The 13943-nt window shown below is 40.1% G+C and overlaps 1 protein-coding gene across 1 annotated transcript in view; it reads left to right on the top strand.

The window, feature by feature from the left end:
• The window catches only part of SCP2 (sterol carrier protein 2), a 29960-nt gene extending 19970 nt beyond the window's left edge, over positions 1–9990 (top strand). The window contains exons 12-16 of the mRNA XM_028733456.2: positions 149–302; positions 3866–3959; positions 6318–6447; positions 7818–7897; positions 8953–9990. Of these exons, the coding sequence (XP_028589289.2) occupies positions 149–302; positions 3866–3959; positions 6318–6447; positions 7818–7897; positions 8953–9048 (554 nt within the window). The 3' untranslated portion in view covers positions 9049–9990. The remainder of the gene's footprint in view (positions 1–148; positions 303–3865; positions 3960–6317; positions 6448–7817; positions 7898–8952) is intronic.
• Positions 9991–13943: the final 3953 nt, after the last annotated feature.

The following is a 13943-nucleotide window of genomic DNA, read 5'->3' as shown; positions in this document are numbered from 1 at the left end:
TATCTTTTAAGCATAAAGGATTCATTCTGATTGCTCAAACATTTGACCCACTTCCTTTTGCTTCCTCTCGGCTGGGCGTAATGAAACAGCATAGCATGATGCTCTTATAATACAGCTTGATCTACATTCTCTGCATTTGATGCATTAGGTCTGGCTCAGTGTGCTGAACTCTGCTGGCAACTAAGAGGAGAAGCCGGAAAGAGGCAGGTTCCCTGTGCAAAGGTTGCTTTGCAGCATAACTTGGGCCTTGGAGGTGCTGTGGTCATAACTCTGTACAGAATGGGCTTTCCTGAGGCTGCAAGGTGAGCTTTTAATTTTTGTGTGTGTGCACCCTCTTTTCCAGACCTATTATTTGTAATCTTACTCAGCTTATCTCATTTACTTTGAATATAGAATCGTATCCAGACAACTGCCATACAGAACTAAATAGTTTGAAATCCCATGTTCTGTTGCATGATATTAGTGGCTTATTTCTGCATATGTGTTCTGCTTTAATACCAAATTAATTAAACAAGGAGAAAGTTGGGGGTCCTTTTGTTTCTTTATAGCAGGCAGGATATTGCTTGTAAATACAAATCTGTGGCTCAGCATTTTATTTTTTTAGGGCTAGCTACTCTGGTTTCTTCAGCCACTGGAAACTTTAATTGTGGTTTTGGTTATGGATAGAATTGCTGTGTCTTAATCATGTTCTCTGAAGTCTGGTTCCATGTTGAAACAAGAAAACAAAAACTTAAAAGTAAACAACAGTTAAAGGAATGTGCAGAGCTGGCAGTTTCAAAACGATTTAGAAAACTAAAAACAGGCAGTGGAGACGAGGGCTATAAACTGTGCATGCTTTTTTTTTAAAAAAAATTTCTCAATACTTCTGCATACATAGTAAGGAAATTGACTTGCAAATTACTCACAGTTCACTGCCTGTGGGTTTCTATTTTATTTGGCTGCTGAGAAGATTCAAATAACATCCTAAAGGTTCCACATTAAAAGCCATTAAAATTAGATTGCAGGAAATATACCTAAGCTTCATAAATTCTTTTGTAGATTTTCTTGCCGATAGTGAAGCAAGTCACAGGTGTTTGTTGCGTACTTTTACACTGCAACCTGGATTTTCCTCCTTCTGTCTTCCAACTTGGGTTTTGTGGAGATTCAGTGGGATCTTGGAAATGTTTTTCAAGTCAAGTGAGAGCCACCCACGCTAGAAGATAAACTTCTTTAGAGACGTTTAATTCATATGAGCAAGAGTAAGAAACACTGATTGATTGCTATCAAATTAATGAAAGGTTTCTTTGAGCGGAGGCTGTTTGGGTTTGGCTGTTTCAGGGTTGTAAAGCCCTAACGTGTGGGAGTAATTGCCAATCTTCAGCTGGCCTCTCCTAAGGACTCACATTTGCACCTTTGTACACACTTCTGCACACTCACATGCACATTCATGCATGCACTCTAGTCTCCATTTTCATCTATAGATCTCTCGCTTTCAAAACTGGGTTTAACAATACTCATAACACTGGATTTGCAGCCTTTCGTTCCACAGAAGTGCTTTGCTTCTTTGCATTTTAGAACAGATGAACTTTCTCTTCAGCCCTCTGAATTGTTAGTGCTGGAATCCATACTAATAATTCTATTTATTGATTCACAAATGCTTCTCTTTTATAGCACAAATGTTGGAAGGCATGTTGGAATATAGGCTTGGCTACTCTATAGTTCATAGCAGGCTGCCTGAATAAGAACTGGCCTATGATACAAAATCAGTTCTTTTGATGCCCTATAATTTGTTTGTTTAGAAAACTTACACTCCACCCTTCTAATACATTTGCATTTTCCACCTTAACAACAATTAAAAACAAAAACAATTCCTTGAAATAAATAAAACAGCTTGGAAACGGAACCAAGCTTAGCAGATAAAAACATTCCAAAATGAGGGTTTACGGTAAATAAACAAATCTACCAGAAATCTCCTTACTACAACAGGAAAATTTTAATTTTAAAACGACACTTGACCATCTAAGGTATTCCACAGTCTGGGCAATCAGCTACCAAGGTCTACTGGAAAAGCAAGCATGGAAGGGTTAAAAGAATGGCTGGGGAGCAGTTATAAGTTGGGACTTGAAAACGAAAGATGTAGCATAGTGCCAGGATATTTCCTTGAAAGGTATGACGAAAACACTGAAAAGGTTGACCTACACATATAATGATGCTCACAGATTTGGATGGCTTTAAAAGAGGAGGAGGACAAATTTATGGTAGCTAAGGCTGTGTTCTTCCACTGTCAAAGGTAACATGCATTTGAATACCTGTTGCTAAGATTCACAGTTGTGGAGAATGCTGTTGCAGTAAGGTCCTGTTTTTAGGCTTCCCATGGTCCTCTTTTTGGCCACTGAGAGAACAGGTTCGGGCCATTAGCCTGATCTATCATGACTGCTTTTATGTTTTGAGGCCACTATCTCCACGAGTAATGTTCTGGATTTTAAATAGTCCTGGGATCATATAATTGCTGAAGGCTCTTCATCATAGCACAATATATGGTGTTTCTCACGCTGAACTAGAAAAATGAACCTTTAAACGTTTGATGCATTTAGATTGTTTCCCAACATATATAATGCAATCTATCCTAAGTTCTTGATATATTCCCCAAGGGTTTAGGATAGATTGCATTTTCTCATCACAGCAATCCACTGAGGAAGATGAGGCTCAGAGATGGTGATTTGCCAAATGTGAATTTCAGACATCTAAATCAAGTGCTTTTTCAGAAGATAAAGTCAGTTAGATTTTGCTTGTATTGTAGCTGCCTCTGGCTATCTAATTGCAAAATCATGTTGTTAGATCTTCCCTGATTATGCAGCTTGGTTATGCAACTGAAGCTGGGAGTTAATAGCGGGTAATTAGGTGAGAGGTGACTTTGTTCCAGAGTTTCATTGTACACTTGCCATAATTACTGTTTACTGTTAAAGTTACTATGCTGAGATTGATTACCTCTAGTAATTAGTCTAATCAATATGGAAAATTGGATTTCGCTTATGTGGTGTGAACAGACAGAATTGTGTGTCCCCACACCCAATATTGGTGTACAGTGGTGCCTCGCAAGATGAAATTAATCCGTTCCGTGAGTCTCTTCGTCTTGCGGTTTTTCGTCTTGCGAAGCACGGCTATTAGCGGCTTAGCGGCTATTAACGGCTTAGCGGCTTAGCGGCTTAGTGGCTATTAACGGCTTAGCGACTTTAAGAAAAAGGAAACAAACTCGCAAGCACTCGCAAAACGTTTTGTCTTGCGAAGCAAGCCCATAGGGAAATTCGTCTTGCGGAACGACTCAAAAAACGGAAAACCCTTTCGTCTAGCGAGTTTTTTGTCTTGTGAGGCATTCGTCTTGCGGGGCACCACTGTATTATTTTTTTCTCCAAAAAAGCAAAATACTCGTATTAGGGTGAAAGGAATATGCAAAATGCCTCTCTCATCTGTGTTTCTAGTGAGTGCAAGGGCAATCACTTGAGAAATACCTCCCCATCCTTCTGAATTACAAGGATGACAGAAGCTCAGTTCCTTTTAATGTCCTCTCCCCCCCCCCCAATGGCATTCTGGAGGAGTTTCAAAAACCCCAGCAGAATTTGATTATGTGACCCTTATTTGTTTGCATGTGGGCAATATTCTTAAAAATATCAATGGAGTCATGGTTACCCCCTTACCACACTTCTTAGGTCATTTTAATTGTCTACCCACTTTATCACAGAGACATCTATGGTTCTTCAATTTGAAATAGTTGAAAGAGATGACATTCCCATGCTTACACATGGGTACACAAAATACACTTTGGGGTGTGCGCTACAGTCACTCAGGCAAGTTTAACAAATCTTTATGCGACTTTCTCCCATTTCAGGAATAGGCAAATCCAAGCTATTCCCACCAGGGCAGCTGTGGATGGGTTTAAGGCAGATTTTGTCTTCAAAGAAATTGAAAAGAAACTTCAAGAGGTATGTAAAGTAAAAAAACATGTTTACGGAATAATTTTGCAAAGTTGCAGTTCATGTTTTGGCAAGGACTAATGGTAAAACATGCAAACAATTACTTTCCTTGAAACAAACTTGTTTGCCAATTATTGTTCCGGTTAGAAGTCAAATTAATAGTCAATTTGAACATTTTTATTTCCAATGATTCCTTGCCCCCTTACCCACAAAAAAGAAGGTTGTCCAAAGCAGGGCACAATTCTGTCTCCTAAGACAACAACATAGTGATTTTGTATTTAGTTAGATAATAGCTGACTGAGGCCTCTGACGTACAACTTGAACTTTACAGCTTTTTATAAAAAAATTCAGCTGTTGCAACTTGTGCAATAGCAGGCATCATACTAAAATAACCCTTTGTGGGATTGTCACTAATCAATTTTGAAAGTATAAGTTTGGGAGGTATGGGAATTGGGTTATATGTGGAGAATTCAACTTTTGCCATGGGAGGGGCCCCACATAAAAGCATTTAGCCTACCCCTGCAGGCAGCCTCTTCACACACACACACACACACACACACACACACACACACACACAGCATCTACAAAGAATCCCTCCTATTTTGCATATGCACATCCTGCTGCCATGAGAAGTATTTGACATGGTTGCATAGCTGCTGGATCCAGCTCCCCATCTTCCTACAGGCTATACGAAAGGCAGACTCCACCATGCACAAGAGCTGGGGGTAAGCTGTGTCCTCTGGCAGGCATTATGCGTTGACATAAAACCATTCTTCACATTCTTATCTGTTATCCCTATTGTACTTTCCCCCCAGAGATTAAGCTTGCAAAGTGCTATGTCAGGTATTTTGTCCATTATGAACTGGCCCTAGCAAATGGTTGCTCTGCAGATGGTAGTGAAGTTTCTCGTGGGTTCTCTAAGTTAGATTTCTCAAAACTCTAGTTAGAATTCCAGTCCTGAGGCAGCAGCTTTATATAATGGTGGAGTCGCTTCTGCATCCATAGCTCAGTTGCTTACACCAGCCAGAGTGGAAGGGCAGACAAATCCTACCAGCCTTAAAGCTGGTGCCATGAATGCGTCTGATACCATCAGGCGATGATGGCAGTGGGGCAAATGAGGATCCAGCAGATCTCGGGCTGGCTCAGCCTCTCCGCTGGGGCAAAGGGGGCTTGGATTGCAGCCTCAGCATGTCAGCAGCAATTCAAACTTAATTTCAGAGAGTTTGGTTGCTATTCTTTTTGTTCAAGCTCTGAACTCCCCTCTCCCCATAGCATATAAAAGAAAACAAGTATTAAGAGACCTCTGCGCTTAATTTCTCCTATACTTAATTTCCACTGGTTTTGTAAGAGAAGCCCAACATTTAAAGTGCCACTTTGCATTGAAAAATGCTTTAAAACACTGGCCTCAAGTTGCTGGCATGTGTCAGTGTTTCCCTAGTTAATTTTCCAATTTATCTGGGGTATGCCAGCAATCTGATATGAACAGCTTGGGGGAAAGATTACATGGATTTTCCTAGGCTTAGAATTCAAATACTGGGAAAGCCTGCGATTTTTCCAATAATAGAAGGAGGGGGAAAACACTCAATAAGCAGTGTATGTAATGCTGTTTTTTCAATCTTGGCACTTGGTAGAGCTTGTATACATTGCTTACGCCATCGCTCTGCATATCAAAAACCTGTAACGAAGAAGAAGGGTTCTAAACCAACCTTCTCCGCTTGCATTCTCTGCCTTCATTGATTTAGCCTTATTCTTGCCTGAGCATGAAATCTGGAGTTGGGAAATTAAGCAAAATAAATTGCTACCTGAGTGGTTTCAAGTTTAGCATAGAGGTCATAATCCAGATAACCAAATGATGCTTCATGTGTTGCCTCAGAGGTGAATCCTGTTACGTTCCATGGGGCTTGCTTCCTAGGGTAGGAGTAGCCCATGTGGTGCTTTCCAGATGTTGGACTGCAAATGTAATCATCTTTGCCTATTGGCCATGCTGATGGGAGTTGTAGTCCGACAACATCTGGAGGGCACCATTTTGCCTACAACTGCACTCGAAATCTGCAGGGGGTTGCACTGTCCGTCTGCATTCCCTGCTGAGGTTTTGTTTTTGAGGGGGAGGTGGGGCTAACAGCATCTCTGAAACAAGGCTTTTCAGGAGGCTTCCATGGTACAGCATGCGGTGGGGGGACGACTAGGCTGCAGTTCAAGGACACAGAAACTAAAGTCCTTCTGGGCCTTCAGACCATAAAAGAGCACATGGGGCAGTCCAAGCATGCAAACATTTAGCATGGTGTGGAAATACTTGATGCATTCTGTAAGTTGAAAATGCTGTTTGTTTTTCGTCTGTGATATATTATTGTTTCATGCTGATTGCAGGAAGGGGAACAGTATGTCAAGAAAATTGGTGGTATATTTGCCTTCAAAGTAAAAGAGGGCCCTGGAGGTAAAGAAGCAACTTGGGTAGTTGATGTGAAAAATGGTAAAGGCTGTGTGGATTTCGACTCAGGTCAGTACTGCTTTTGCCACCACAAAATATTAATATTTTATTGCAATGTAAGGTAATACTACTTTAAGTACTGTAGGTTTGGTTGCAAAATAGGAACATGTTTAATTAAAGAGTGGCACGTGAGTAACAACTGTATATTAATTGTGCAAAAATAATCATTTGAAAAGAGCCAATACTGCTGTAGGGAAAGAAATATGTACTGCATTTTTTTTATTGGACTTTGGATTGGGCCCCATTTATCAGGCGAAGATAAATGGCAACTTGCCCTTGGAAATAGATCAGTTGTGTTGCTCGAAAATGACATTGGCAAGATAGCATCTGTTCAAAGAACTCTCTGCAATCCATAAATGTTTATGCAATACATGTGGTTAAAGAGCAGCAAGAACAAGGTCTGCCTGTTCTATTAAATGCCAGTAAGGCTGCATTCCTATGTACACTTAACTAGGAAATTAATCCCATTTTGCAATCATGGAATCCTGTGGCTGATACTGCTGTTAAACTAGTAATGAAAAGGTTTGAAGCGTGTTCTGGTTACTGCTGCAGATGAAACTGATATTGACACTCCTATCTCCACAGCATTGCGAGATTTCAGTGGGTTCCAGGCACTTACCCCAGGGCCCATTTTCCCTTTGGTCTTTATGTTATATGGTTTATTTACACATATATACAACTTAGTCTAGACTGTGGGAAAACAGCACTTTCACATGCCAAAGGGCTCCTGTACCTCCCATTGCTGCAGCCTTGGATTCCAAGAAGCTCCAACCATCATTCAGTCAAACCTTGATTAATTCTAACTTTCTGAACCAAAGAGTTACAGGTGACTTGCACCCACAAACTCTGGCATCCAGAACCTATAACAATGTAATGGTTTAGACCCAGAGTGTCCCTTCAGCAAGCTCCTTCTGTTCACAGGTGAGACAGAGGCTTAGTAAGACCAAAGCCGGTTGAGTTTTGCATCCTGTTTTCCACCGTGGCCAAGCAGATGCCCATGAAAAGCTCACAAGCAGGACGTCAGGGCTTTTCAGAGCAGTTTTTCAGGATATACAGGTGTCTGCAGGGTAGTGGAGAAATATGAGAGAATTGTGTTTTTCTCCCTCCCCACTTCCTCCAGCAGGAGGGTCCCATGAGTGGAGTTTCTGGATCCAAGTCAATGACAATATTTAAATGAGTTGAATTTTACAACTTGGCTTCTGTGGCTATGAATTGGCAGTATCAGCAATGTATGAAGCTAAGAGTGACTTCCTTGATAAGGGGAGCGGATCTGCATTAAGGCTTCTCTGTTAGAAAGCAAAATAACCTTGAAATAGTCCTTTAAAAATAAATAAATTTCCTGACCGTTTTGTTTCAAGTCATCTGTCCACTTTTCACAGATAAGAAAGCTGACTGCACAATTACAATGGCTGACGCCGATTTGCTGGCTCTGATGACTGGCAAGATGAATCCGCAGACAGTAAGTGAAATTCAGAGGAAGTGCTATTATCCTTCTAGTTTAATTGTTCTGCAGGCTTATTTTATAGCAGAAAACTAATGAGAACAACCTGTGTTCCTTTTCCTCCCAAGTTCTTTAGGCTGAATGATGGTTGACTTAATTCACCACCTGTTCACATCAGAATTGCTGCAGATGGGTAAACACAGGCTATTTTCATTAAAAGTGTTTCCAAAGCATTTGGCAAAGCACTTAGCTGGCACTCACTTTTGTGCAGATGGAAATGTTCCTTTTTGAAAAGGCTTTTTTATTATTAGTTGGCTTGATTTACAACATTGTTTCTTCAGTATGAACAAACAGAAAATTCTCCTCTGAGGTCACTAATGCCAGTGATAGAACTCTGTGTGATTTCTGTCCAATAATGAAAACTGGTGGCAGTCAACATGGTGCCCTCTAGATCTTGGTGGACTTAAGTCCCATCATCCATGATTATTGGCCATGCTGGCTGGGGCTGATGGGAGTTGGAGTCCAACAACACCTGGAGGGCGCCATTTTGAACAGTGGAAGGGTTTCATCAGGTGTAGACAAACTAACAGCTTTTTCTCATTGGCTGCATTCATTCACACCTCATGGTAAGCCAAGTTTTGTTTGTGGGTTACTGATTGTGGTTTTTTTTGGAGAAGCAAACTATGAGCACTGGTTTGCATGTCAGAGTTGGCCAAGGCCTGTAACTCAATTGCAATTCAAGTGTTCAATAGTGCACCACTAGTTCACAGTAAGGGCATTGTTTATGTTCTACAATGACATGCAGAAGGGGTCATTGTGTATCTCAAAGTCATGTAGTCATCACAGATGACTATATGCAATTCTATATGCATTTGATCTTTTTCTCCTTTTTCATATATGTTGTCTGTGGAAGGTTTTGCACGCATTTAGAGAAGGCAGTCTAAAATTTAAAATATTTTATGGCAGTCTCTCAGATTACTTGGATTTGAACTCGGAAGAAGTGATCCAAGGAGGAAAAATAAGAAGCATTTACTTGGAAAATGTAATTCAATCTCTTTTTAAATTTCTTCTAGGCTTTCTTTCAAGGCAAATTGAAGATTTCTGGGAACATGGGCATGGCTATGAAGCTACAGAACCTACAGCTTCAACCAGTCAAAGCTAAACTTTGAACCACCGACTTCAAGATGCAATTTAGATGTGAACAACGTGTTTAATATATATATATATAAACTAAGCAGGAACTAGATGTTGGAAGTAGCATGGGACAGGTTTTCTGAATAGGTGTGATCAACTCTAGCTTTCCTGAGGCCTCTGTTCAATGGAAATTTTGGCACTGTGTTCCATAAATCAGCCTAAACGATCGCAAAGTGAATAAAATATCAGTGGTTGGCATAGCCTTAGACTGTTTATAATAGTTAACACCAACATGATGTATAACAAGCCCTGATTTTATCTCACCTGAAACCATTCCCCCCCAAAAAAAAATCTAAATCAAGGGATCAGCCTCCCATAAATTCTTGTGAAGTTTAAAAAGTAGGAAGATTGATAGAGAATATCACCTGTTTGGTGAAACAATTCTTAAACAATTTCATTTTTATCTTAAGAATACTTCCATAGCAGCTCAAAGAAATACTTTTTTACTTTGGCTGGGATCCAGAGAACTATTTTAGGTAGGCCCTAGGGCTTGGACATACTCAAGTGAGGTTCTTTCTTTCTTTCTTTCTTTGAGTAACAGGCACACACACATGCCTGTCATATCAGACTGCTTTTGAAACACTACCTGGTTTCGAAGGTGGTGGTATTGTGGGTGAATGCTGTAGAAACAGAACTCCAAAACTCCCATAGGTAAGGAGAACTAGTTATATTGATTTCTTTGGATCCTAGCCTTCATTGAATAGAATTTCTAAATTCCCATATGAAGGGTTGTTTTATCATATTGGAAATCAGATGGTTCGCATTAATTGCAATAACATTTAATTGTAGTGCTTTCTCCGTAACATATGCTTACAAGGGTAAAGGGTAGCACTTTTTAAGCACTTGTTTGGTTTTAACTGTGCTATACAGAGTTCTGGAAACTGATGATTCTTTAATAAATTCATATATAAATACTATTCATTTTTAAGTCATTCTGTTTGGCAGTAATGTGTTCTGATCTGAAAGCTTCCATACTAAATTTAAATCGATTCTTTAGTTTGAGCTGGTTTTTTGGGCAATTTTTATTTGATTATAACCGAGTGCACATTACATAGAAGTTGCATGGTTAAGATCAGATGACACTGGAATGTATGCAACATTTGGTTCAACAGACTGTTACTTTCGTGTTAGCATGGAAAGCCACTGCAGTGCTTTGTAGATTATGCAGGCCTCTGTGTTACAGTTCATGGAGTAGGCTGTTCAAAACTGAAACTGCATTGTAGGCCAGTGAAACGAGTTGCTTTCCCATCTATTCTGCTCTAAACAGCAGCCCAGGGTCAGAAGTCAAATGCGTCTCTTAAATGTTATTCCACATTGAAATACCTCTGGAATCCCTAAGCATTTCTACATTCTGTGCTTTAGTAATCCTCTTGCCAAAAACATTTCCCTGCTGCTGCTCTGACAGGTGTGATGTGTATATATATCCTTTTTTAAATGCCTTTGTGTTGTATAATTATGAGAATCTTGGAAAAAGAGAAACTGTACTCAGTAGTAGACTATATATTATGGTAAATTGGAAACAGATGTGTATCAACAGAATATGTGAGCATCCTGTTTGAGCAGAAAAATACCTGTCTTCATGTTAGGTAGCGAATGTAATGGACTCAGGAACCAGCTGTTTAGCATAGTTTAAATTGTATTTTTAGGCACCTGATAGCCATGTTCCATCTAAAGACACATGAACTTGAGACTAGGAAATGATTGAGTCTCCTCCTCTGTAATTTAATGGAAACATGGCTGGTTTTGTCACACAAATTCATATGTTATGATTCTGGCATCTGTATATCAGTGCAGAACTTGGTGTGACAAAAGTAAGTAAGAAGTAAGACCATGGCTGTAGGATGCTGCTTAATGCATTACAGAACTAAGATGGCCATTTTTCTTAGGTTAAATTTGACCACACATTTTTGACCCTGGTAAATAACAATGGTGTCTTTATACCAACTGAAGTCAGATTCACATGAAGCTTGTGCCTCACATCTTTATTTCATTTTCTAGCCTCCTAAAATGATAATAGTGATGGGAACCCAACATGATGAAGTTCATGTGCCTCTAAGCGCAAGCTTCAGGTTCCAAAATTTTAAGCTAGCAAAAGATCATTTTGATAATAATTTAACTTATAATTCAGTACAGCCCGCTCCTGCTTGGATTTTCTGTTATGCTCTGGTGGAATTAAAATTTGCTTAACTTGATATCCCCTTTAAATTATTATGAGATAGAGTTGAATACATGGGTATTATCAGCATAATTCTAGATTCTTTAAAAAAATATAGCTCTACCCTACCCTCTGGCATAGCTGCTTCCACGCAGCTAGCAAAGTACTAAAACATTAGTATTAATTTGCATCCTTGGGTGTCTTCCCTATAAAGAATGGTGTGAAACAGGGCTATGTTCTCAGCTCAACTCTTTATGTTCTTCTCCCTGTTGCTCTCCTATGTCTTCAGCTTGACTGAAGATGATGTGTACCTCTATTCTGTTAAACCTGGTATGTCCTCCATTCCAAGACAAAAGTGTGGAGACAAAAGTGTGGCGGGTTCTTGTCCAAGAGATGTTGTTTACAGATCATGCAGCCTTGACAGAAGGAAGCTCCAAGGAGGTGCATCAACTGTTTTGCCCAAGCCTGCATGGAGTTCAGCCTCACCATCAGCCTGACAAAGATGAACATTCTGGGTCAGGATGTCACCAGCACTCCATGCATTATCATGGATGACCACACATTTGAGATTTTGTTGTCCTGGGCTCCACCAGGACACCAACCTCTCCATCGATACTGAGTTGGACAAGCATACTGGATAGGCAGCTACAGCAATGGCTTGCCTCTCCAGAAGGGTATGGGAGAATGTGATGCCAATATCCAAAACCAAGATGAAGGTCTACCATACTTCCATGTTGAGCACACTGATTTATGGAAGTGAAATGTCGGGAGCTTACTCTTAGCAATGCCTCAATGCCTTTCATATGCACTGCATCAGGAAGATTTTGGGCATCACAGGGTCTCAAACAAAGATACCCTTTCCCAAGCCGACATTCCCACCATGTTATCCGATGTCAGCTCAGACACAATACTGTACTGTACTTTGCAGTGAAAGCAGCCAATGTGGTTGGGCAACAGTGATTAAGTAGTAAGAGACTAAATATGAAGGTGTATGTACAGGCTTTGAGGTGCTTGGAATCTCTGAAGAGCAGACTGAAGCTCTTGACAATCTAAACCTATGTTCACATTAAGCAGAGAAAACGTAAGGAACCACTCACTGAGGTGCTTTCTACCTATATATTTTGAGAGGAAGAAACTGCATTTAAAGCTGGTAGAGCTTTTTTTTTTTAATTCTGGCAAAACAAATTCTTGTAGATTTTTCTGATGGGGAGACCTTACTATGTCAAAGTCTAAAAGCTTCAATTATAAGCTTTCTTTTCCTTTCAACATGTATGCTGATATGGTCACCAATATTTGAGTAAAAGAATCTTTTTAGTGAAAAGCTATTCTTTCTGGTTGTGATAAAAGTGCCAACTTGGGTGTTAAAGCTACTCATTCAACAGGGACAAGTAAGATTTCCACATGTGGAAGACAAACACTGAAAACAAATCCCATGTAGTCTGGAACCAATTTGTGTAATCCTTCACAAACACAAACAGATGTGCCACTTGTCCAGGCGGCACTAGAGTTTAGCTTGAAGTCTCTGTAACTTGTGAAAAGTGGCAGCTTAAAATGCTGGACACCTTTGGCCTTGGTTGCGCCACAGCTTGGCATTCTGTTCTAAAGGTGTTGTAAAGGTGGTCAGTGTTGGTACAACGACTGTGGTAGAAGACCCATTCTCAGCCTCAGAAAAATACCATTATTCAATCTGCCAAATAACCATCTTCCTCTCTTAATCCTATGTGGTAGAGACTTATGCACAGCAACCGATTATTGCCCACTTCACACATTAGGAAAGACTAATTCTTTGCCTAACACATTTTTTGCAGCTCTGTAATGTGTCTTCCTTCCACACAATAAATCAGATGTAGTCATTTGCCCAGGAACTCAGCCAATTCCACACTAGCGCACTTCAAGCATTCTGCAATCCGTTGGAAGAGAGGTTTCAGAGCCCATTTGGTACTTCTTGAGGTAGTGATATCGTCCCTGTTATAAACTTGTAAGACCTGTTGCCATGGAAGAAGCAAAAGTATGCAGCACAGAATTGTAATGGGCAAAAAACTTCAAACACTTTATGTATGCAAAATGAGAGGTGTGTTTCAAAAACAAAAAAACCCAAGTAAACTAGGTGCTGTTGACTCAAAACTGACCGTCAAAATACAGTGGAACCTCTGTTTTCGAACTTAATCTGTTCTGAAAGACAGTTCAACTTCCGAAACGTAAACTGAAAACTCAATACGGAAGCCTCAATACAATAGGGAAACTTAAAACAGAAGCTGTGGCGCAAGTATGGCTTCAGAAAATCGTTCAAAAACTGGAGCAGTTCTGCGTTTTCGGCATTCAAAAGCTGAAACGTTTGACTAAGGAGATGTTCAACAACCAAGGTTCCACAGTATTAAATAATGGATGTAGGAAGCAGATAGAAATTTTGCTGTTCAAAATAAGGACAGTAGAATCCCAGAATAATCTTTATACCCTTTAAAGCCTGGGCTAGAACTTTGTGTAAGATGAGATGCTTAAAGGAGGAAGCAAGGCTGGCCCACAACATTTTACTGCCTGAGGTAAAACAGAAATCATATAATGGCCCTGCCACCACTCCTTCCACACTTACATTATGCTCCTCGCTTTCTAGGCACAGGTCTGAGCACACACACCCCCAGCGCTTTCCCCACAAAAGCCTGCTCTTTAATGCTAAATCGGAACAAATGGCAATTCAGGTTTCCCAAAGTAAGTGCT

Source organism: Podarcis muralis, chromosome 5 (assembly GCF_964188315.1).
Source record: "Podarcis muralis chromosome 5, rPodMur119.hap1.1, whole genome shotgun sequence".
Taxonomy (NCBI): Eukaryota; Metazoa; Chordata; class Lepidosauria; order Squamata; family Lacertidae; genus Podarcis; species Podarcis muralis.
This window is presented reverse-complemented; position numbering and strand designations above follow the sequence as displayed.